Genomic DNA, 26,473 nt, shown 5'->3' with positions numbered 1-26,473 from the left:
CGCTATGGGGGACTTTTGGGATAGCATTGGAAATGTAATTGAGGAAAATATGTAATAAAAATATTAAAAATTAAAAAAAAACATCCATGGAATTCTTCATAGCAACAGAAAATTAATACCAAAATTCATATAAAATCACCACAGATTCAACATACCAAATATATCTTGACAAAATAGAGAACAATGCTGAGGTTTATCAATAGACAATTAAAATTTATACTTCAAACCCATTGTGAGAAAAAATAATTAATTGTATTGGCATAGAAATGAGCAAATGACTAATAGAATATATATAGATACACACAAAAAAATAAAATAAAATCACATTTATTACATTTGCGAAGTAAAGAAGGGGAAGGTTTGCCAAGTGCCAGGCTCTTAGCTAAGTGTTTCAAATACCTACAATTGCCTAATCCTCGTAGATCACTTTGTGGTAAGCGCTATCATTATCCCAATGGTACAACAAGGAAAGTAAGGTTTGAAAAAGTTCACTCATCACCTAAGCCCGCTGCAGAACCAAGTTTGATTCTAAAATCAAAACTTGCCTGTATGCTCCTTCTGTATTTTTCAACATCGTTTTGAAATGGATACTGATACAGAAGAGGTGTTTTTATGTGATAGGTGAACCCATTTTCTTTGGGGGTGTCCTGTGATTTTGCGTCTTGGGGGGCGGCAACATGTGAGGTATCTGTGGTCACCTCTTTGGAATTATCAGGAGTCTTCAATTCCAGGCCTTTTTCAAAAAGAGACTGTCGAAATAATGACTAACTTTTGCAGATGTTAGGAAAAAGACATGATAAGAAAAACTGCAAGCACCCATCACAGCAATCTAGCACTTGAAAGAAAACTGCTATAAGAGATTAGTAAACTCGGTTTCCCTGAAGGAAACACTCAGTCCTCACTACCTTGCCCTGCACATCAACTGCATAGGCTTAATGGTTTATGTTTGACTAGAAGGTTTGATTTTCTAAGAGAGAAATCTGAGGTTTTGTTAGCAAATGATCGAACATGCAGGGCCCAGCCTGCAGCCCCTCAGTCCATTAGGGAATTTACGAGGCGAGATGGGAGGGGGCCTTCAGCTCAAGCGCTGGCTTCAGACACAGTACTTACAAAGCCATCAATTTCCTTAACAAAGAGCATTGGCTTAAATGCCCCTTAAAGCGGCGCTATTTACAGAGTTACCCACTTCCTTTTGAATTCTCTGCCCAGGGGGCGGCCTGCCTGCTGTTCTTTCTAGCTACTAGTTAATTAGGTTTTCTACCCAAAAGGAAGCTAGCCTAGGACTGTGCTTGATATTCAAAAGCCGCTCAATTTGGGGTTATCAGAGAGAGTCCTAGGGAATCTAAATACCCACTCGACTCAATCCAAGTCCTCAAGTGTTTGGACTTCTGGCAGCCCAGATGTGGGGAAGGAGAGAGGCGTGTTTGCACCTGACTCCTTCTTAATAAGAAGCTAAAATAAAGGTCAGAAAAGCTTTAATGGCAGATAGTTGTAAAACCCTCAGCAGTTTCCCGAAACTGAGCATAGTGACAAGGCTGTTGGGTAGATGAGGAGGCAAAAGTAGTTCAGATCACTTTTTGTCACAACTAGGAATTGGACACATATCACTGCTCCAGGGTCACCACCACTCTGAGCCTCTTATGTGTCCCACTTAAAGACACAAGAGAAAAGTCACCATTCAGCCACAAGTTGTCAGACACTGAAGACTAGAAGATAAAGTTATACGACACCTAGATGGCTAAGAAATACAACAGTCTCCTAAGGAATATGCCCTTCCTTCCATCATTTGTTTTCTATTTACAGATACCACAGAGTATATAGTGTGTGTGTGTGTGTGTGTGTGTGTGTGTGTGTGTGTGTGTGTGTGAACTATGGCTGCATGTGTTCCCTCTGAGGTGTCTGGTGCTGCATGAGTGTAGTGAGGAGGACACCGTGCCAGGGGAAAGGAAACTGTGAGTAAATAAAAGAATGCTGGAAAGAAAGCCGAAGGTACAAAGCAAAACCAGATACTGGAACCTAACTTGCGAATGACCATGCAGGTCTTACTTGGCTCGAAGGCTATGATTAATAAGGAATTGAGATTTTCTGCTGAAACAAATGTTTACATCTTGGGTGCAAAAGCCATCACATAATAAAGACAAACTAGATTCATTCCTGATATTGACTAAATTTCTGTTTCTCAAAAATGGGGGTTTGCCCCACCTGTAACCTTAACTACCAATGGTTCTATACTGCCTGTTCCAGCAATGGCAATCGTGTCTTTGTTTCAAATGGTTGCTATGACCACCTGGGATCCTTGCCTACGGTTCAGGGGGTTGTGGTGACCATCTTGAAATGCCTTTGTTTTAAAGGGTTATCATGGTTATCTTCTTATAACCGCCTTCCTATGCTCTGTTTCTGGACCCCACCGATTGGCCTACCAAATCTCTCATTTGGAAACACCCTACAGCTGAGCTATAAAGAACCTTTATCTTGCCAATGTCCAAGGCTGACCTCTCAAACCCTGCCTTAGGTGAAGGCAGCCCATATATACACAGTTTTTTAAAGCTTGCTTTCATTAATTTGGCCATGATAATTTGTGTCCATAATCTTTCTCTTTGCATCTTTAGAATTAACATTTTCCTCAAAGGCAACGCAAAGCCACGGTGAACATGTTCCAGGGGAGAGGGACAAAAGAAGGTGTTTATTCTAGGAAACTTATTTTCTCACCCTATTGGAGGACTGATTGTGGCTGACAAAACTAAGAAACTGGGAGTCCATGGGAGCTGTCTTGCCACATTTCTGACAGACATTACAAGGAGCCTTGGGTAAAATAATGATAGTTCAGGATATAGGGAGAGATTGATGAGGGAGGAAATATTGATTTTTCAAAATGAAGTTGGATTGGTAGTTATTATAATATAGGTAAAGAGAAAGGTGGAGAAAATGTGGTTGCTTCTTGAAAGTCTTGTTTAAATGTTTTCTTAGTTTAGTGGAGCCACCAGAAGGTTTGGGGAGAAAGCGGGTAAAGTTCCACGTGTGTTGAATGTATAAGCGACTCTCAAATCCAGGCAAAGAAACTAGATCCGTGAGCCTGCAAAGGGAAAGACTCAGTGTTAGGCACTGAGTGCAGTGGTAGAGCACTTGTCTCAAATGTGCAGGACAGAGCAGGGTGTGGAATAGATACAGCTGGGCACAACGCACACCATGTGGAAACGGGTTCTGAAGGGGTGACTCTGAAGAGAGCTGAGAGTGAGAAGGGATCCCACTGTGGATGACCAGAGTGATTTTCTGGAAAAAAAAACTAGGCAAGTACAGGTAGAAAAATACTTAGTGATATTTTGTTTAATCATGATGTTGAATAGAATCTCCTTCATGACCTCCTTGTATAGTGGATGATTCACACCTTTGTTGTCTTCCAGGGACAAGGTACTCTCTACATATGAGTAAGAACATCACTATTTTAATAGCCATTATAATTAATATTTATTGATCACTTTCTGGCCCATGCAGTGGCAATAAGGTATGCAGACTTCATAGCACAAGGCTGGCATGGTGAGAATTGCTCAATACCTGAACATGGCCCACACTCATTAAGTGCATGAAAGATCAGATCTGTAGCTGAGGTAAGGACTACTGCTCTCTTTTCTAACATAGAGAAAGATGCTCATGGACATGAGACTGGAAGAAGAGAGGCTCCCATCCTTCAGGTTCAGGCAGCCAGCCACCCTGTCTCTTGGTGCACTCTCTTGGCAAAAGAGAACAGCGGCAAACGGAAAGAGAAGCTGGGGATTCAAGTAATTCGCACAGCGTTTTCCACAGTAATGAGGCTAAACCCAAGTTATGTGCGCGGTTTTGGACTGCTGAATGGAGGGATGGCTCCTGCCAGAATGTTCACATTACTGCCAATGGCAGTTGATAGTTTAATTTAAACTTATGGATAATTTGGGTCGGCTTTCTGACTGGTGTTGAAAGCTAAAATCACTCTGATTTCTCATCAGGTCAGCTTGCCAAAAGTACTTTGTTGGCCCTTGAAGAGCACCCCTCTCAGGGAGGTTGATGTCTTAAAATATTGCTCTAGCTTGTTTTGCTTCTGCATAGAAACCATAATCACTACTGGACCAGACACCTCAGATCTCTTGTGGCATCCTGCCTCAGGATCCTCTAGAACTAGTATATCTGCTGAGCTTCAGAGTTCACAGTGCAAGTCTCACTTGCCTCTGGGCCCCATTGTTCAGGAATATTTCCTAGACTCAGAGCCTTCCAAGGCCCTGTGAACTCCTCCCCATCGACCCTTACCATCACTGATGAGACCCCACAATGACGGTTCATATGAAGCATAGGAAGTGTAACATGCAGCAGGTGCTTCAGACAAACCCCTCTGTGAGATCTTCATGTTCATTTCTAGCTGCTGGGCACTGCCCGAGGACTATAGAAGGCAACAGGGAAAAAGAAGCTTGGTCTCACGACTGTAAATGTTAGGAAAGGGCATTTTATCTTTCTGTCTAGGAAGTTAAAAAAAGAAAAAATGAAAAAAAAAATGAAACCGACCTCTTTAATGATTATTATAATTTCAAATTTGTTTTATACTAATTTCTTTTAGGTCCTTAACCACTGGCAGCCTGGAGAAAGTGGGCTTTCTGTTGCCCACTTTGTTAAGTAGTTAATGGTCTGCAAATAAACACTTCAGATGATGTTTAGTAAAGAGACCCAGGGATCCTTTTGTTACCTGGAGTCTCCACTGTGTCTTGAATTATTCCCCCTTTCTCATTATCTGTTTGCTGTTAGGTCCTTCGGCTCTTGAGAGTACACATTTTATTAGATAAATCTAAAGATAAAGATGTAACATAAACTAAATAGCCCAACCTCTGGGTTCAAGAGCTATTCTTTCAAACCTAGAACACCTTAGGTGAGTGAGTGCCTTTAGGTGAATGAAAATCCTGAGTAAATTACTGGACACCTCTATGTCTTGATTTCCTTACATAGTCAACCTTTATTAATACAACTTTATAGGATCGGTGTCATTAACTATTTAATTAAATTAATTAATATAACTGCATCAAGGACCCATTCTCTGTATTAGTATAGCTATTATCAGGGAGGGTGAGAAAGACGGGTCCAACCAGAAGGCCTGACGTTTTCATGGAAGCTTCTGAGGTCTCTTAAACTTTCAGTGAAGCAGATCTGAGTGCAAATCTCAAGGACACCACTTAAGATACCGGTTCTCACCTTCCCTAACTCTGTAGACCACGGATACACACTAACGAGTTAATATTGTGCTGACCTCCAACCATAAGAGTATTTTTTGTTGCTACTTCATGTTAACTGTCATTTTGAAATTATTATAAATTGTAATGCAATTGCGATGTGTTTTCCAGTGGTCTTAGGTGATTCCTGTGATAGGGTTGGTAGTCCCTAGCCCCCATCTTCAAAGAGATCACTACTCACAGGTTGAGAACTGGCTGACTTAAGAGCACCTATGACCAGCAAATTAAATAGAAGCGTGACCTCCACAGTCTATGACCTTGTGAGAATCAGAAAAGGAGGCTCAGCTATCTTGCCTCAGGGACTGACACTTGGGAAGGTTTATTCCTCTCGAGGTCATTTCTCAACTCCACAGGTATTTACTGAATGAAGATCACTTTCCCCTGAATTGTTCATACATTTGGGAGCTTTTTGTGTCGTCTATAAAGAGGTCAGCACGTGACCTTGGCAGCCAGTGTCCCTGTGGGTCTAAAAAGAGACACCTTAGAGCAATTTGCTGGGACAGCAGTGTTAGGCCTTCCACAGGTGGGGTTGAGGACAGGTGCTGTCTGATCCTTTAACAAGAGAAGCCATATAGGCTCTAGTGGTCATTGCATCCAGACACAAAATGACACACGCTTAAGTGTATGAGAGTGGCTGGCCAGAGCTGGCAAATGGGAATAGAGAAGTGCTTCTTTGCTCAATAGTGAAGAAACAGAGGTGTGAACAAAAATGTGGGGCACCGGTGTTGGGGGGTGGAGAATCTCTTTCTCTGTCCCTCTCCCATTCTTTAAACTTCTTTCCACTGCTCTCTCCCTTATCCACCTAAACCAATTTATTGTTATTTTTATACCTACTATCTTCCCATTTAGGAGCTAGCTATGAGGAACATCTTCAGCACAGTGACAGACAGTAACTATCTGACTTTGTAGATGATCCAGAGCTTCTGTTGAATCACTATATCCCTCCTTTATAGTGACAGTATATTGACAAAGGGACCTAGATGTGTTTCAATAGAGTTTTATTTACCAAAACTGGCAATGTGGTGGGTTTGGCCACAAGCATACATTTGCTGATCTCAGTCTGTGAAAGGATGCACAAGCCTAGTGTAAGGAGGGCAGAGCATAAAGTACACATACAAGCCACCTTCTAGTTCTTTTTGGATATAAATGACCACAGTCCTCAAAGTCCTTGAAGAACCTCGGCCTTCAATGCTACACACTCAACTTTCCCTGTAATCCACCATGCTGATTCTCCTTTCTCACTTCAAAGTTCTTCTTTGCCTTGATCACTAAATCATCTGAACTTCTAACAGTCTTGACTGTCACCCTACCTTATAGCTCCTAATATGTCCACCTTCCTTTAGAACTTCCAGTCTCTACAGTGTATGATTTTAAGGAATCCTTCTTGATCTCTCCAGGTGAAAGACTCCTTGGCTTCTTTTCTCCAACCATTGAGTGACTTTGAAATCAATGTCAGGGGTATTTTCCATCTTTCCTAAGCCAACTCCCAGCCTTCCTTGCACGCTGCTGCTCCCTTGAAACAAGCACAGAGCAGGGCACACAGGAGGCACAATCAATAGGAAGAGAAGGAAGGGTGAAGCACGAGGCAGGCTTTTTGCAATGCTTTCAGCCAAGGTCTGAGTGCAAGAAAGCACTTGCCCTTTTCTTATGTATTTATTTATTCATTTATTTTACACAGCGAAGTTCACACATCACCTTGACTGTCCATCCATCATTTTATTTTAAGCACATTATCTTTTCCCAAAAAAAAGAAAGAAGGAAAGAAAGAAAGAAAGAAAGAAGGAAAGACAGAAAGAAAGAAAGAAAGAAAGAAAGAAAGAAAGAAAGAAAGAAAGAAAGAAAGGAAGGAAGGAAGAAAGAAAGAAAGAAAGAAAGAAAGAAAGAAAGAAAGANAAAGAAAGAAAGAAAGAAAGAAAGAAAGAAAGAAAGAAAGAAAGAAAGAAAGAAAGAAAGAAAGAAAGAAAAAGAAAGGTAGGAAGGAAGGAAGGAAGAAAAGGAAGACACAATTACAACTCTATCCCTCACTTCCTTAAGTTTTCAATTTCCCCCAGGGCGCTCCCTTCAAGTGGAGAGCACTGGAGGGTCATGAATATTAAATATCTATTCCAACTCAACCGGGACTCCTGAGCAACAGAAGGGCGCCTCAGCCCAGTTAACAATCTTGAACCCAGTTCTAGAGATGTCTTTCCCCTTCCTGCTTACCTATGCCATAAGTGTACAGATGCACTTCGGGGCAGATTTCTGCTCACTTTCAGTTCTGTAAAGAACCCCTTGTTCTTAACTGTCCTGATTCACATGTCAGAACTCTGGCCACCCTTCAAAGGCACACATCAAAGTATGGTCTCTATTCCTTACTTTTAAGAAAGCTTCAAGTGGGTTCCCTGATCCTGACCCCTTCCTGAGAGTCAGGAAGCTGACCCAGGGATAAGGGCTAGAATTCCTCCCTGCTGGTGTCAGAGGCCTCCTGTTTCTTTTCACTCCAACTCTGCTGCTTTGTGGTGTAGCCCCCCTCCCCCTGGTTTGCAAAGGGGGTAGTGGGCCTTAGGCTGTGGCAGATAGGCAAGCATGATGCTAAGGAATACTGACTGGAGTATTTGAATGTATTCCTCAGACCTCCCGGTTGAGGACTCAGATCTTTGGTCCTGCCCACACGTCAGCCTTCCACCCCATTGCCTCCTTTTCCTGCTCTTTTTTGTACTCTGTGACCCTTTTTGACCTTTGGGGTGAAAAGAATTCCTTTCTCCTCCCCGAGTCCTTCTTTTTAAAACTGCACAGTTTTTAAAACAAAAACAACCCAGGATTTTAATCCTAGAAGTTAGACTCCAAAGGCCCTTGGGGTTCATCTAACTCATCCTCATCACTTGAGGCTGATGTGTGTGGGAAGGCCTCGTGACTTTGAAAAAGGTAGCGACCAGAGCTATTTGGTGTCAGGATCCAATGGTGGGGCTCAGAACCAGTCCTGCCACAGATTCACCATCTGCTTCTGCATTAGTCAATTCTAGGATTCAGGGGGAGGAAGAGGATGAGCCCAAGAGCTGCACTGAATTACCCTCAGTACCCTAGAGAACTATGACCTTGCAAATGGTGTATAATTCCCAGAAGGGAAAACTGAGCCTGGGTGGCAGCAGAGAGGTACCCACGGCTACCCAGATAGCAACTTTAGGCTCCAAGCTCCCCAGTGCAACCAGGATACTGAGATCCACTTGAGTGCTCTTTTCTCCCTATGTTAAATGTTAGAAAGCAATTTGGCTATTGTAATAGGGAAAAGAGAAGGCTTGAGAACCGAGGGTCCCATCACTGAGTTGTGTTTTTGTTTTGCTTGCTTTTGTTTTTGTTTCTTCGTAGTTGTGAATATGGCATGACAAAGGCACAAGCAAGGTGTGTGTGTGTGTGTTTACTTTCTGTCCTTCTAGGACTCAATGGTAACAAACAGAAAGACTAGATAATACTCTCCTGCTCATTCAAGACTTTATCCAGGTGTGGGACACAATCTTTGTTAATTGAACTCTCTTCTCTGACCTACCTGGTGAGATGACTTTAGACAATTTGCTCAAGCCCATCTCAGTGCCTCTATTTTCTGGTCAGCAAGATGTGTAAGGCTACTCTGGAAGGATGAATGATGCGTGACATTTCAGAATGTTTCTTAGCATAATATTGGTGGAATCAGGCATCTAACAAATGGAGCCCTGCCTAATGAGCCTACCTACCTGGTGCAAATTCCACTTCTCCTAATCTAGTATGACCTTGGGCAATGCCCATGATAGTTCAGATTTACAATTTTATCCTTTATCAAACTGGGTGATGACTTTAGTAATGTTTTAGAGTTGCTGGGAGTGCTGGTAAAACTTTTTAATGAATCATGCTAGTAAAAAATGAAAGAAAACAATGTATACTTCTTTAAAACTACTAAGTGTCACTATTTTAACACTGATCATAAATGAGCCCTTTTCCATTTGTATTGCTTTCAAGGGATCAACTCATGGTAAACTACCTGGCTCAGATCAGAAACTGTATTGGCTTGTCACAACTCTAAGTAGTAACAAAGATAACTAATATATTTTGCGAATGAAAACTGAGGCACAGGTTTATATAGCTTCTGCATCAGATTTTCAGCCAGATGCCCTGTTGGTAACTACGATGCCATCTGATGCTCTGTTTGTGCTGTGCACATCCTGACTCTATCACCATCGTTGCCACCCCCATCATGGCCATCCCCATCTCTTCCTCCTTTTTTTTTAAACTTTATTTTTATTTTCTGTATAAAGTCCCATCTTTAAGTCAAGGAAAGCATTCTTTCCAAAAAGCCTTGGAAGGGAAAGTTACAATATATATAGAGATTTTTTTTTTTTTGCTTGTTTTAACAGAGGGAACTGTAAATGAATTTAGGCAATGAGGAATGTTTGATTTTGTTTCTTAAATTATTTTTTCCTAAGATGAGAGGTGGATTCTTCCATTACGGTTACACAGAAAGTACTGTTAAAAAGAAAAATAATAATAAATGCAGCTCCCAGCAGAGCCCCTGTCTCCCTCCTCTCCAGCCTAAAATACTGTTTTCTTTTTTAGTCATTGTTGTTCTAAACTCTCCTAGGCATATCCACTGAGAAGACACAACGATTCATCTTCTTGTTTTCCTTTCTCGCCTTGCTTCAGTCAGGGCCAGGATGGTCTGACAGAGGGGCCATAGGCTAGGTGACCCCCTGCCCTCCCAGCAACTAGTGGCCAGGCAGATTGATCTTCAGCCCCTTACTGTGTATCTACCACACAGAGAGGGAGGGCACTGGGCTTTAGGGAGTGCTAATTGAGTTACTGGCCCTGGCTCTAACACTAGGGTGGAGATGCCCTGTCAGGGATGGGAGACAAAGTGAAGCTGAGAGCTACTGGGGAGAAGAGCTGGGAGAAAGAGACACGTGGGGGGTGCCTGCAGTCCTGAGAGATATGATGTGGGAGTCTCTATGAATTTGTTTTCTTGACTCTATGTTAGCATCCAGCAAAATTTGAATCTCCTCAAGCCATGAAGGATGTTCAGTATTAGGTGGATCTTGAAAACAAAAAGAGCCTTTCACAAAGGGAAAAACAGAGTTTCAAGATGTTGAACTGCACAAGGTCTACCACTAAGCCAGGACACGAAGTGGACTATCCAGGGCTATCGTGAAGCTCATAGTGTGAAATATAAAGGCACCCAGAGCTGCATTTTCTGTAAGGGCTTAAATGTCCGCTCTGAAATTAGCATGTTTCCAGCGTTGGCTCAAGATCTATGACTAACTGCAAGCCCTTTAGGGGATCCTGCACATTTTGTCTGACTAATTTGACCATTACCTTCCCTCCTTCAGCTTTTATCAGCAGCCTGTCTGCCATTTATGACTCAGTGCCTTAGAGAGGACTCCCCAAAGCTGCTGAACAATGCCTCCAGCCAGCGCTTGCTGGGGGAGTTATCACTTCACTGATACCATGGTTTCTAAAGGAAACCCCAGGCCTGGTGTGTGTTATAGTTCTAAACAGCCGAAAAAGGACAAGATAATTTCCACATTACAAAGGGGAATGCAGTCGGCATTACTCAAGAGGTCTTGTGGGTGGTGTTTGTTTTAATAAGAAACTTATGTACTGGGGGACTAGGGCACTGGGGGTGGGAAAGTGGGAAAGGGAAGTCACCAGAGTGTTGCACAATTACACATTGGCACCTTGGGAATACTTCCGGATGTGTGGGCTTCTGAAAAGTGAAGGGGAATGCCCCCATAAATCTGTCACCCACCCTCACACTGCTGTTACTGGCCCAGAGAAAACAGCCCTTCTAAATGGTCTGTGATGACAAGGGTGGCAAAGAAAGGCAGAGGAAGAGGAGGAGGAGGAGCGGGGAGGACAATGACAAGAACGAGGAGGAAGACATAGATTAAGGAAGAGAAGCAGAAGGAGGAGGAAGGGAGGGAGGGAGGGAGAGAGGGAGGAAGGAAGGAAGGAAGGAAGGAAGGAAGGAAGGAAGGAAGGAAGGAAGGAAGGAAGGAAGGAAGGAAGTCCATTTCAATGGCAAAGCTCTGGAGTAGAAAAAGCAGGGTCCTGTATTCAATTTGGAGGGAGCACCATACCTTTGGAACCTTGAGCCAGTTGAGACATCCTAATAAATCTTAGATCTCATATCTGGGATAAGAGCCACATATAGGCTCATATTAAATAAAGCTGCACAACATAAGGCCACCCCATTTAGTACTATGCTGCTCCATAAAGGACTGCTGTGGTTGATACTTCTTCTTCCACAGAATCCCTACTCCCTACATTTATATGAGAGAGGAAAGTCTAGCTTCTGGAAATGCTGCTAAACTTCTTTCTATCTTGTGAGGATAGTTTTCAGTTAGGATTTTAATACATAATCAGCAGAAACCAGTTTTGGTTAGCTTAAGCAAAATAAATGAAATAAATGATCTATTTGAAACACTCAGTGATGAAGGACTCTCTCATAGGGCGGGAGAATAGAAGTTGCATTCCTTGAGGGGAATTTCAGGCAGACGGCAGCCACTCTGGCCCAGGTACTTAGTCTCCGTAAGAAATAACACAGCTTTCTAGTTTCCTCGGCTATGATGCTAAAGTACTTTGGGTACTGTCATTTCATGAATAATCATCAAAGTAGGTTCAATATGGCTTCAAAATCCAACCTGTGTGTTGGTTGTCTGCTGAGGTAGAAGGTAAGCCTAGAAGGTAAGCTGTGGGTCCCCACGCAAGCTGCAGAGTAACTTCCAGAAGATGATTGGATATATTCTACTGCTCTAATGAGGATTGGGCTCCACCTTACTGAAAAAATCATCTTGATTTCCCAAATCCAGGATTCAGAAAGTAACACTTCAAAATATTGACAGATATCTGCCACAAATGAGCTCCAGGTCTTTTTACTTTTGCTGGGTGGTGTTTGTTTTAATAAGAAGTCTTCATCAACATCGTATGTACAAGCTGTGGTGTGAATGAAAATCAGTTTCACAGAGGCCTATTCACCATTCTTGACACATACAATGATAAGAATGCTCACCTCTACAAAGCACCCACCCTCATCCCTCAGTCCCCCACCCCTCTCCAGTCCCTCTTCTCTGACTCATTAGAACTATTGGGGAAAGGGTGTGAAAAATTCTCTGTCCATACTTGAACTGTTTTTCTTAGAATGTTTTTCAGACTCAAGCTTTGGAGTTTGTGTTGAAATGCAGTCTCTGGGAGCTGGTATCTTAGAATGAGTTCCATTCTACCTGAAATGCCTGTATTTGTGAGTCTCTATCATGGAATTCTAAATGACCAGTCAAGGATACAGCTGATGTCTTTTCTCTAACACAAATAAAAGAGAGAAGAGAAAGGGAAAGCCTTCCTTTAAAGTAACCCATACATTCCATTTCTACTAATTTAGTATGAGAATTGCTTTGTAATAGTATAGTCTCTATTCACCCCTAAAGCTCTTTAAATCAGGAGTGATTAAGTGACCTTTTACCACGTAACTTTACACAGTAAATACACAATCAGATTCTGGGGTTTGTTTGTCTGTTTGTTTGCTTGTTCAAGACAACCCTGGCTGTCCGTGAAATTGCTTTGTAGACTAGGCTGCCCTTGAACTCACAAAAATGACCAGGCTTTGCCTCTCAAGTACTGGGATTAAAGGTGTGTACCATCACACGGGCCAAGCTCTTGGTTTAAAGACAGCATAACTCTGTTTTGTTTATCGTCTGCTACAAACATTCCTTTCTTTTATTGGCAAAAAGAGTGATCCATAAAAAAGTTGTCCAGGGAATAATAGTTTAGAAATATGTTTGACATACAAAAGATGATCCTCAAATGCTACCACCAATGGATCACTTTGAACCTAGTAAAGAATATGTTTGTATACTGGACTTAGGAGGAAGCAAGTCTCAGCTTCTCAACAACAAACAGCCTTCTCTTCACAAACATTACAGAGAACATTTTAAAAACTTATAATCCAGAAAATTCATTTTAGTCTGAGAAGAAGGAAAAATGAGGCCCAAATAAGCAAGGGAAGATGATTCTAGGCTTACCACTCAGTGCTATTTCTAGAAGAGTCTTTCAGTTTTACCACTCTATATTTAAATTTTAGTTCATTTTGCAATAAGTGGAGAATAACATCCTAATTTCCATTTACTCTCTGCACCAGACACTACAAAAGAATCAAATACCCTCTCATGCTCAGATTAGCAAGTGAAAATTTTTATGGTTAAAGGGACAGATAGTATTTTGGTTTCTCTGGGACATGGGATCTTGCTTTACCCACTCGACTCGGATGTGTCAGAAAAGCTGTCAGACACAGGAGCACACATGGCTGTGGTCCCTCAAAGGTACAAATATAACACTCTGGTCTGAGGACTGCAGCTTGCTGATGCTTTCCTTTTCTTTCTAGTTGTTGTCCATGGCTGAATAGTTTTAAAACAACACCGGACGGGGTGGACAGACACCCCAAGCATTTATTTTAGAAGGTCCAGGTCCCACATTCCACCTTCACCAGAACCTTTCTTCCTCCAGGGTGTTCATATCTCATTCTCCTAAGCAAAATAAGTAAGTATTCTTTTATATAGATCAGGATCACTGATGGCTGGCAAAGAGGAAAGGTAGGTTCTAGCAGTGTTTACAGTTATGAAGAATTCAGCCACACACACACACACACACACACACACACGGGAAATCACACAGCAGATGGGCAAGTTCTCAGCGATTTCCTTACCTAATGATTTCCATTTAGAGGAGGCAAACTTAAGCCCAAACCAGGTCAAGCTTACATATGTCTTTAGCACTGCATCTAGAGCTTTTCTTTCTTCTTCTTCTTCTTTTTTTTTTTTAATTTTTAATTAATGTTTCCCGCTGCCACACCATTCAGCTAGTTAGTAATCAAACTTTTATGATGGGCAACACTCAACTCTCAGCTTGGGGCAACGTCTTCTGCAATAATAGTAATAATAATAATAATAATAATAATAATAATAATAATAATGGCAGAGTTCTACCTAGGAACTGCCAAATCCTTCCTCATTCTGTGTCTCCCCTTCTTTTTAAACCACATGTATTTGCATAGCATCTTCATTGTGTTGCTTTGCTCCTATTTGGTGCAGAAGATAAACAGTAGGTGCTCCATAAATGTGTTAAGAATGGACTAAACAGTAAATGAAGCAGTACTTTTACCCTCCTGGAGCTCAGACTACCAGGAGAAACACTGTCTAAGCCCAGCGCTTTAATGCACTACAGATGCAAAGATGCGATGACATCTCTTTCCCTGTAGTACTCCAGGAAAACCGCCTTTCAGTGAGAAATCTTCCCACCACGGTTTTCAGCCCCTCGGTCGCTGCCCGTTCCCTTTTCAGATAGAGCACCTCTGTCCTTTGTACTTGCAAATGAATTGTGATTAGTTTTCACCTCCAGCCCAGGGGATTAGCCAGAAGACCTTTGATCTTCAGGTATCGATTTGCATCTTAAAGGAAGCATGATCTCATCTGGGCCAGCTCTAAATTCCATCCCTGCCCCCACACCCTGTCTGTTTACCAGCCCGGGGGCTGGACAGGGCCTCCCAAGTGGGGCTGAAACAACAAGATAGGCCAGACTCCTTGAGAAGGCAGAGGAAAACACATTTCCCACCGGACTAGTAAAGGTGGGAAAAGAAGGTTTGCTTTCTAAGCACGGACTGGCCTGTTATTTGTCCTGTGCTGCAAATCCCAGAGATTGTGCAGTTTGGATCTGAAGCAAGGACCGAGGCAGCAGGTAGATCCCCAAGCAGAGCTTGTGTATGTTGAATCCGATGAGCAGAGACTTGAGAATCACACAAAATCAAAGTTAACTCATTCTTATGAATGAGCCTGTGCTGGTTAGGGTGACGCTGGAAACACTGTCATCGCCTCGACTCTTGATATCTCCCTACTCTAAAGAAAAAAAAAAAAAACTTACACATGAAATACTACGACAGTAGCTATCTTGGGCAGCCTGTGTGAAGAAAACCAATAATGTCTGTAGGGTAAAGGATGATAAAACATGTCACCTGTCACTGCCACCATTCATGAGGACATGAGTTTTACAGACAGTGATGCTTGCCTCTCTGCCTTACTTTGTTTTTTCACTTCTGTGTTTCTTAAAGCTTATGACAGCATATCTCCCCCAGGAGACACTCCACAGATGTGGCATCAAAATGAGTGAATGGCATTTGGTCATACTTGTTATTATTATAATTGTCCAATCAGCTAAAGACGTGCCAGAGACTCACCAATGCAGTTGAAGGAAACTTCTTGCTTGCAGAAAAGGGAGCAGCCATCCCCGTTTACTTTATTCATGTCGTCACATTCTTCTCCTTGGTCTCTGCACAATGGAGGGAAAAGGGAGATAGCTCAGGTCAGCTTCAGAACCGAGGCAAACCACATGAAAATACATGGATCATGGAGCTTTTGTGAAATCTTGTTCCAGTTTCTCTCCCTGACTTCAATCTAGTGCCTCAGCAAAATGAGATGCTCAAAAGGTATAGATGTATGAAGCAAGATTGCGCAGCCTTAGAGATGTTTTCATGAAAAAGGACAGTTCTGTTTCAAAACCGACCATCGTGTTGCCCTTTCTTTCTTTTCTTTTCTTTTCTTTTCTTTTCTTTCTTTCTTTCTTTCTTTTTTTCTTTCTTTCTTTCTTTCTTTCTTTCTTTCTTTCTTTCTTTCTTTCTTTCTTTCTTTCTTTCTTTCTATATGTGTGCATGTACATGCTTATGTGTGTGTGCTTATGTGTGTGTTTAAGTACACGCAGTCATGAATACCTGGATATGAGGACATGTGTGTAGGTCTGCATGCAGATGGCTGCACTTGTATGTGGAGCAGGAGGACACCTTTAGGTATGCTGTTACTGTCAGGGACACTGTCCAGTTTGCTTCTTGATGCACATTCTCTGATTGGCCTAGGGCTCACTCATAAGGCTCGGTTCACTGGCCAGTAACCGGGGAATCCCACTGTTTCCACCTCTACTGTGCTGAGATGGAAAAACAGCATTGCCCCTGTCTTTAAGTGGCTTCTGGCACCAAACTTAGTCCCCTGTGCTGGCAAGGCAAGCACGTTAGAATTTTAAAACCTCACTTCCTTTGTTTTTTGTTGGTTTGTTTTGTTGTAGATGTTTTTGTTTGTTCTTTGTTTTATGTTTTGTTTTCTTGTTTGTTTTTTGTGGCTCTGGGCCTCCAAACCTCTCCGAGTCTTACATAGGTTTCCCCACTCCAAGTCAAGCCTTTTCGAAACTCAAGTCACATAAACTGACAAGACAAGGAATAGTAAGAAATGGAGGTATACATGAAATGACTGGCCAGCTCTTTTTCCTGACAGGTCTAAAAAACAACCAACCAACCAAACAAACAACCCCTCCCCCAATCCAAAGCCTCACTGCTCTCTCTAATAGTATTTGTTTTCATTAAAAAGGGTGCGAATGTTCAAGGTGGAATCTTTCCCCATGCTGACACTCTCCTTGCTGCCTCAACACCAAAAGACTTGTTTCCTTTCACTCACACCCCCAGGTTTGGTCATCTTTCACTAGAAAGCTCTACTCCCTCCACTGAGCGTGCTGCCTTCTTGTTGTTGAAAGCTCTGAGGCCTGTCCTCACAGCTCTCTCTGTCACCTAGTGATGATTTTTGTAGAGATTGAGATGGCCAGAAAAATGAGCATTGCTCCTCCCCCCCCACCTCCCACCCCCATCCTCTTCCCTCAAACCAGGCTTTGGCAAAGAGAAAGAAGAGCAGAAACTGGGAAACTGGATAGACTGTTGCTTTCTGGAAAGTTCCCATCCTCTGAGAAACGGAAAAGGTCAGTTTAGAACCACATGTTCCAAAAATAACCGCATGATCTGTGTAAGTCCCTTGGCTGGTCTAACTGATCTTTTAATAATTTTAAATCAAGTGAAAGCAAATGTAACTGGAATGCCGTTCCTCAGTCACAATAGGCACATGTGAAGTTCTCAGGAGCTGCACGTGGCCAGTGCCCACTGTTTGACAGAGCAGAACAAAGTCCAGTGTCCTAAACATTTTTATTGTATGGTACTCCTGTGGATACCCAGCTTCATTTTCTATGTGTTATAATGGAGATGATTAAGCCTTATTGGAGTTGGGTACAAAAATAAAGCATGATTTAAGGTGTCTAGTATGTTGGGTAGCACCTACCCAATGTTAAAAGAGTCCGTTCCCATTCCATCTTTGCCTTGGGGTGGTGGTGGTGGGGTGTCTCTTTAAAGTGTGTGGCAGCTGTCCCACTCTCTTAAGAGACCAGCTGGGAACTGTCTCAGCATGAAACAGGTCTCAGACTTTTCCTTTTACCAGGGGCAATTAACACCAGGCAATGTTTGTTGTCTTTAGGAGGTGTTGGAATAGCAGGATAGGGCCTAGCAATCAATTCTTAAGATGACCTAGGCTGCTACATCCATCTCTGAGGAACCACCCAAGTTCTCTCCTGTCAGCCCAACCATGAGCTAAGAGGTTTGTACTCTTAGAGGTCCTCAGCATTCCCTGCCAGTGAATCTCACAGGCTTGAAATCAACAATGACCTTCAGCTTTTTAGATTGTCCATGGGTTGTGTAAGGAGACATCCCCGACCACCCCCACCCCCCGGATTCCTCCCCTTCCCTGCCCCAAGTCTGGACTGGTTCCCTAAGCCCTGAACAATATTTCCAATTTACCTTCCATCACCACCCAAACAGTGTGTTCTATTGGTTTAAGCAAAACATTAGGGTCACCACAAATATCTCCAGTCATAATGGGGCTATCATTAGATAGAACGGTTCTGGGTACTGAGAAACCTCCCTTGACCTTTCAGAGTGAAGTGTGTAGGCGTCATTCTCTGTGTTCACAGACATCTTGCTTAATCTATCACAGAACTTGTCAAACTGACTGCCTTTGCCTAATACTGGAGTGCTTATAACAGGATGGGAGATGCCAAAGGAAGAGATAGTCTTCATTATCCTAGCAGCCCAGTATGCAGTCCCTGGGATGAGGGACATGCATGTAGCCACCTCTCTATTGGCTAATTTTGTATCCTACCCTTCTTACACTAAAATGAAAAGACAAATTCAGATGAGAATCAAGTCCTTAGTACAAATGTTGGTTCTAGTTCTTAATAGGTATGAATGCTTGAGAAAAACACATTATTTTTTTTTTCATTTTATTTTACTATATGGTGTAATAGGCCCAATCACACATTATCATGGAGAGGACACAAGGCTATAATAATATATTGTAGTGTCTCATGTGTGGAAGAAGCTTGGTAAATGTTCACGTACAATGTTACTATTTTAGTATCCTTCCAGTCTTTCTAGCCCAACACTGTATATAAAATGGGAAGAACCTATCTATTGCTATTGACCATTCACACCAGAGTGCTAACCCATTAAGGGTTTCTGTGAGTGTTTTATCTATTCTATCTTAAAAGAACTCATTCATTTATTTAGTGTGTGAGTGCATATGTGCTGAAGTGCTCTTGTGGGAATCAGAGGAAAACTTGTTTTCTGCTTCTACCTTCCTTGCTAGAACATTTATAAGGTAGATTCAATTTTCAGTAAAACATGTGCGAGTAGTTGCTCCATTTTACTAGAGGTAAACCAAGTATCTATGTAGGGTTCTGGTTCTAAGTAAACATATTTTTAAAACAACTATTCAATTGTGAATACAATGAGGTTAAAGCTGCTGCTGCTGCTATTTTTTAGATCACTAAAAAGTCTTACATTGTTTGCAGCTGTATATAACAATAAGTAGTTAGACCAAGCTATACATTAAGGTTCCACATCTGGATAAACTCTCTGTGATTTTGGTGGTATGAATATGTATAGCCTGCATACGTTCACATAATTGAATGTATGGTCATTAGGAAGTGGTGTTGTTTGAGAGAGATTAGGTTGTGTTTATGGAAGTATGTCACTGTGGGGTAGGCTTTGGGTTTCACATGTTCAAGCCAGGCTCATTGTCTCTCTTTCTTCTTGCTGCCTGCTGATCCAGATGTAGAATTCTCAGCTACCTCTCCAGCCCCATGTCTGTTTGCATGCCACCATGTTTCCTGCCATGATGACAATGAACTAAATCTCTGTATTGTAAGCCACCTCAAATTAAATGTATTCCTTTATAACAGTTGCCATGGTCATGGTTCCTCTTCACAGGGATACAAACACTAACTATAACAGTTAAAAATTAGAAAATTTGCCGGACGTGGTGGTGCATGCCTTTAATCCCAGCACTCGGGAGGCAGAGGCAGGTGGATTTCTGAGTTCGAGGCCAGCCTGGTCTACANAGTGAGTTCCAGGACAGCCAGGNCTACACAGAGAAACCTTGTCTTGAAAAAAAAATTAGAAAATTCAGGCTGCCGAGATGGCTCAGTGGTTAAGAGCACTGACTGCTCTTCTGAAGGTCCTGAGTTCAAATCCCAGCAAACACATGGTGGCTCAAAACCACCCATAATGAGATCTGATGCCTTCTTCTGGTGTGTCTGAAGACAGCTACATTGTACTTATATATAATAATAAATAAATCTTTAAAAAATTAGAAATTTCAAAGTTACAATTATACGTTCTTAGGAATGACTAGTATTTCATGGAAACCCTAGATGTACTGTATGATCTTGAGACGAGTCAACAATGGGACACATTCTCTGGGAGCTCTCAGCTCAGTCCACTATTCCATCATACACAGACTTTTCCAAAGCATGAAGCTAATGCCTTCGGGTAGGAGAGACTCATAACTGGCCCTTCTTCCTCTACTTTGTTGCACTTGGAATGTCTCCACATTCTGTTACTCGATTTTAAAAACACAGATAGTCAATGCACACAATATATCATAGATTTTACCCTCAGATATGTATGGGCCTTTAAAACCCGTGTGCATATATTTCTTTCAGTGCTAATCACAATCAGGAAGCATACTGCTATAGCTGGTGGGACAGCTCGGTGACTATCAGCACTGGCTCCTCTGACAGAGGATGCAGGTACACTTCTCAGCATCCATGTCAAGCAGCTTATAAGTGTCTCTAGTTTCAAGTGATCTGCCACTTTTTTTTCTGGACTCTCTGCAAGTACTAGGCATACACGTGGTACACACAGATACAGACACACAGATACACATACATATAGACACACAAACACACACATATTCATACAATAGAAATAAATTTTTAAAAAGGACATTTTGATTATAAACTGCTTTTACCTTCTAAACCTAGCAAATAAAAGAAATAAATCTAGTCCCAGGTGCTCCTTTCTTCCAAATACAGAGGTTCCCAGTTTTCAACACTTCCCACAGAATCATCAGCAACAAATCAAACTGCTCTTCCCTAGAGCATTGTTGTGAGTGACAAACACAAGCCATAGACATCGAGCACTTGTTTCATACATGTGCCACATACTAATTCATAGGCTGCACATCAGTGCTTTCATCCAGCCCTGAAGCAAATGCTCTCTTCACACTACCCATCCCCCAACAGGAATAGCAATTGCAATCCCATGTTGCAAACATATTATATGACACCCAACAGTGCCATTTAATGAAGGAATTTGCCAATAGCTTGTTTTACCATCACACACATAAGGCATGAGATTAAACCTGTCAATTGTTGAGGTCCTAGTGATAGTGTCACTTGCAAATGAGCACATTAGCAATGGAAGCAATAAGACACTTAATTGGGAATGATGATTGGTCTGATCTTTATTTCTATAGGAAAAAGAAAACCTCAAATTTTGTGCTAGCATCTGATTGTTTTGTGCTTATTTTAGAAGAAAACAAATTAGAAGTTGGTAGTAAGGCTTGATGTCTTCTTGCTCCTGTTTCCAGATGTGTATATCCTGGCCCCAAGGACCAGGCAATGAATAGACTGAACATCCTATAAGATCTGGTTCTTTTTGCAAACAGCTTGATATTTTGCAATCCTAGTTCCCAGTTGCCCTGAAATCTTTACACGTCTTGATTCATTCATTTTCAGCGTTTTCATCTTCAGACTCTCTACTCATTCTATAATACTGCTTAGTACTTATTGTTTCAATACTATGTTTTAAAATACTTCATAATATTTGTGAGTCTTTGGCCTGTTCTCAGAATTGGTGATTCTGAATTGGTGATCCTGATTCATCTTCCTCTGGCTCTCGAGTGCTGAAATTAAAGTTAAGTGCCACCATGTCTGGCTTAAAGAAATTTTTTTAAGATTTAATTTTTAAAAGATTTGTTCATTTGTATGTATACGGGCGTTTTGCCTGCATGTATGTATGTATGTATGTATACCATGTGCATGCCTAGTGCTCACAGAGTTCAGAAGTGCGCTCCAGATCCTCTAGAACTGGAGTTATTCATGATTGTGAAAATCCATGTAGGTGCTGGCAGCACTCTTAACTGTGGAGACACTGCTCCAGCCCTCAGGTGTATAATTTGTGTGTATATGTGTCTCTGGGTGGATATGAATCTATAAGCATAGATGCCTGCAGAGGCCAGAGGTGTCTGGTTCCCTGGCTCACGAACCACAGGCAGTTGTGATACTATGGTCCTCTGGAAGAGAAGCACACAGTCTTAACCACTAAACCATTTCATTAGTGCCTTGAAAGGTGTTTTAACCTAGATGAACTGTATGCAGGTAACTAACTAACGGATTAGTCACACACAAGACTAGTATAATCTTGTAGCGCCTCACAGACGACAACCAAGATTGAGAGCAGATGGCAGCAATTGCATAATAGTGCCTCTGGTTAAATCATATACTATATACTTGAGAAATGTGTATGACCCCAGAACACAGTCATCGGTTTGTCTTCTGAGGCCAGCAAGTGGAGTACTGATCAACTCATGGGTTATTGGAGATAACTGCTTCCTTGGGGCTAATGAATTTTGGGATATCTCCTAAGATCTGCTATTCAAACAGCTTGACCTAATTAACATTTCTTCAAAACTCCTCTTACAATAGGTGGTTCTACTTACTTTTGGATAACGCCATCACCACAGTACCCACTTCCGTGGGTGTATATGGCAGCAGGTGATGGCTCGCTCTCTTCATTTCCTGAAATGGTGATAATCCGGTACTGGTACACACTGCCAAGTTTCAGATCCCTGGAAAATACAGAGAAACCTGTTAGTTAAAACACATACAGTGCTAGGGACTGATGAGAAGAGAATAAAATATTGATTCCTTTGAGTATATTCTTTTAGTCTTGCTCCTTTTTATTTTTTTTTAAATCAAAGACACATTTGGTTATCCAACAATTTATATCATACTGTAGGTTAATCTATTTTGTTAGGCACAGTGGACTATATTACAATTTACATCAGTAAAAATGGCCTTTACCACATGTATAACTGTGCATAGTACTAAATGCTTTTGACATTGAACTCTACAGCAATCCATGTTGAAGAATACCAGAGAGTATGGAATCCATACAATGAGAGTTTGTAGGAAGCAGAAATCCTGCTAAAAGATTAGATAAGCAGAAGGAGGCAGAAGCAGCAGATCAGATCCTCCGAGCATTATCTGACTCTTTCCTCACATTTAAAGATCTGTCCATGAACACCATTGTGCATGAGAAAGCTTTTTCCTTACAGTGTGTTATTGAGACTCTCCGACTCTGCACTCATTCCTTTCCATGACTATTACCCTTTATCTAAATAACAGTAGCATTCATTAATTCAATCTTGGCCCTGAGCTATGCACTTGCTATGTATTTTCTTACTTGAGAATCAAAACAACCTTACATGGGTACTCATATTTTTATGTTGTTTTTATAGATGACGAATCTGAGGCATAGAGATGTTAAGCCAATTGTTTTCAAATGCATGTTATCAAATAATATCTTATATTCTTCTTCCTTTACCCCCACAGGCCTGCCCAATAACCGCATCTCTTGTTCTGGAATAACAATTCCGGAGACTGGTACCTGCCAGATTTCCAACATGCCAAAACTGTGTCTCTCCTCTGGCTTAGGACTTCCAGGGCCTGTCCAGACTTCCTCACCCAGGAACCTGGTTATTGCCAATTATCCTCTAATACAAAAGCATGTTTGTGTCAATTCTACATGACCAAATCTGCACTCATATTTCATGATATACCTTTTTCAAAAGAATACGTTAGTTTTCATGTGCATTAACTTATGTGTTAATTATTTATTTTTATCATAGACAAATTGTACCCTGGGGTGGTGGAGACACTAAAGGTTAATGAGGACATTCCAGGGTGAAAGGAGGAAGATTTCATAAACAGAACAAAGATGTCAGGAAATTTCAAGATCTCTTGCCCATCTGTTATTTCAGCTGCTGTGAAAGGCAGGAGCTGTTTGGACAAGGCCAATAAGAGAACAGGTGCATGAACAATGAACAGGGAAGATATCCTGACACTCAATGTAGTGATAGACTCTATGAGAAATGAACCGTTCTTATGAGGAAACAAATCAAAACAAAACAAAACCAACCAAACAAAAAAATTCAAAAAACCCTTGATTAAAATAGTAGACTCATCATCCACAAAGGGAGTTTGTTTGAGTAGCACTGAAGCAGTTACTAATGTGGAGGGCAAACCCATGTTCTTTGCAGATTCTATAAGAGATCTAGTGATGCACATCCAGGCGGATAATGCACAGATATTTTGAGATATTGAATAGATAAATGATGCTGGCATTGGAAACTCCCAGAATGACATTGCCAGAATAGTCATTTTGTGGACTCTTCGCCTATTCCTTGTGACTCTTCCAGAAGCAGAGGAAGAGAAGGGAGAGAGTGAGAGACTTGAGAACATACATGAGCTCTACTATAAACTCATCTAGTTCTAAGATATGGAGATACACTACGAATCAGGCAATGTTTTGGAATAAAGTAAGAAATTTGCTTCAGGTGACACCATGGACCACAGAGAACTTAGATTCATTGTCTGAACAGATGGGACCCTTCTGTAGAAAAGCTTGCCAAAATGAACAGCACTTCTCAAGTTGTTGTGTGTGACATGACAAATGATTTGTAGCTGAAATATTTAATGTGATGGGTTAATCTGTTATGGATGTTTTCCCTCTAAGCCCTACCTTGGCTTCATTTGTAGCTTCTTCTTGCCATGTTCCCCTAATGCTCTGGCAATCACCAGCTAGCAGGTAAGCAAACACGTTTTTTTGTGTTCTGTTTTTTTTTTCACTTTTATCCAGAGAGCCACATGATATTCTTTTCTGTCTTTCTGAGTCTATTTCAAATTCACTCTAAACCTGTACTCACACACAGCTTTCCTACAGCTTAAATTCGAGAACAGAGACAGTACCCCTAGCTTACGATGAACTTACAAAATGCTGACCTATTATTATCAATGGTAAATTAGCAACAGTTTTGGTCACTGGAGTTATCTTACTGTCTTTAATGGGGGAGATGAAGAGTCAGATTATATATATAAAGTCTGGTGTCCTGGTGCAGGGCATGGTGGTGCACGCCTTTAATCCCAGCACTCGGGAGGCAGAGGCAGGCGGATTTCTGAGTTCAAAGCCAGCCTGGTCTACAAAGTGAGTGCCAGGACAGCCAAGGCTATACAGAGAAACCATCTCTAAACTGTCATTTAGTTACTTACGGAACTAAAACTTTAGAATTTCATCTGAAGTGTCTTTACTTTGACCATTTCTGATTTCTTTCATAGAATTTGGAAGCTCCCTTTAATTAATAAAAACATAAATCCTTATTAGTATTTAATTCTCTGTTTCAGACTGTATCTTCGACTACTTTGTATTTTTAGCTGATAAACTTACAAGTGATGGATTATTTAGCTAATATTGAGGCTCCTTTGCATGTTATTTTAAGACAGTCTTTCTAAAACCTAGTCATTGCTCAAGTACAAATGTCGCAAATGGTATACCTGCCTTAAGTTTGCATTTTTAGTTATTGAGAAATTGCTTCCATTGATCATTGTCATGATTTCCACAATAGTTCTTCTCATGTCATAAAGCTAGTTGTGGAGACTCATATCTGCAATCTCAGCACTTGGGAGGCTTGATACAAGTTTAAGGTTAGCTCAAGCTACCTAGTGAATGCTAGATCAGCCTGAGATATGGAGGGAGAATCTGTCTCCTGTCTGTCTTTGTCTCTCCCTCTCTTCCTTTTTCTATCTCTTTCTCCATATATATCAATTTATATTGATGGGGAATATTTCTTAAATATTACAGTGTAATCACACACTGAAACTTGGTTAAATTATGACAGCATTATTTTAAGAATATAAAGTCTCAGGATATTTAAGCATCCTTAGCTCTAAACACTTACTCATTTTAAAGTGAATATTTGACATGACTGATATAAATATTATGATGGGTCAACTTCAATCTATAGAAACCTACAATGAAGTCATTACAATTCCTGGTATCTGACTTTTGAAACACAACATGTTACTGTTGTCTCACACATCTGTGAAAACATGGAATGAAAAATAAGGTAGTACTGGAGGGGGAATAAAAAAAAAGACCCTATTTACAGTATAGTAACATCCTACTTTGTTTCTTTCAGGAAATTTCTGAAGTCATTGATTATTGCTCATTGATATCCAATTATTTCCATATCAAAGCTTTCGTGTCTCCTAGAGTCTCAAGATAGTTTCTATTTTCTTTTTTTTTTTCTTATAAAAGAAAGCGTTTAATTGGACTTATGGTTTCAGGGGTTTAGAGTTCATGATGGTGGGCTAATCAAGTCCATGATGGTGGCAAGAACAGCTAAGAGTTCACATCTCGATTTTTGAGCAGGACACACACACACACACACACACACACACACACACACACACGGGGCGAGGGGAGGGCTGGGAATAAAGCAAGTGTTTGAAATCTCAAAGCCTGCCCCCAGTGACAATCCTCCTCTAACAAAGCCACGCATCTTAATTTTTCCCAAAAGTTTGACCATTTTGGAGACAAGTATTCAAGCACATGAATTCATGGGGCCATTGTCATTCAAACCACGATAGCAACTAAGAGCACTGACAATAACCCGTTATGATTGGCACTATGTGACCTCAGTGACTAACAACTTCAATAGGTAGCCTTTTCCTGGAAATGGACTTTTCAGTTGTTAACTTGTTGTATCTAGTAGGAGCATTGACCCCCTCATAATAAGGTGAGTTCATCTTAATTCTTTTTACACATGTGTATGTATTCAGTTTAGGAAGCTTCAACAGTAAGTAGTAGGTTCTATATGACCATTTGGAAAGGTATTTAGTGTTATGTGTCCTGTTCCATTATGATGGTCAATCTTGGTTGTCAACTTAATAATATTTGCACTCAACTAAAATCCAAA

At 41.1% G+C, this 26,473-nt stretch overlaps 1 protein-coding gene across 1 annotated transcript in view; it reads right to left on the bottom strand.

Moving 5' to 3' along the window:
- Window positions 1-26,473, bottom strand: part of Pappa (pappalysin 1) — a 225,968-nt gene that overhangs the window by 97,645 nt on the left and 101,850 nt on the right. Inside the window, exons 8-9 of the mRNA XM_021160402.1 lie at window positions 22,157-22,285; window positions 15,469-15,560 (exon numbers count right to left, since the gene is read on the bottom strand). Coding sequence (XP_021016061.1) covers window positions 15,469-15,560; window positions 22,157-22,285 — 221 coding nt within the window. The remainder of the gene's footprint in view (window positions 1-15,468; window positions 15,561-22,156; window positions 22,286-26,473) is intronic.

The sequence above is a fragment of the Mus caroli genome, chromosome 4 (genome assembly GCF_900094665.2).
Source record: "Mus caroli chromosome 4, CAROLI_EIJ_v1.1, whole genome shotgun sequence".
Lineage (NCBI taxonomy): Eukaryota > Metazoa > Chordata > Mammalia > Rodentia > Muridae > Mus > Mus caroli.
The sequence above is the reverse complement of the archived record's forward strand: the minus strand, read 5'-3'. Positions and strand labels throughout refer to the sequence as shown.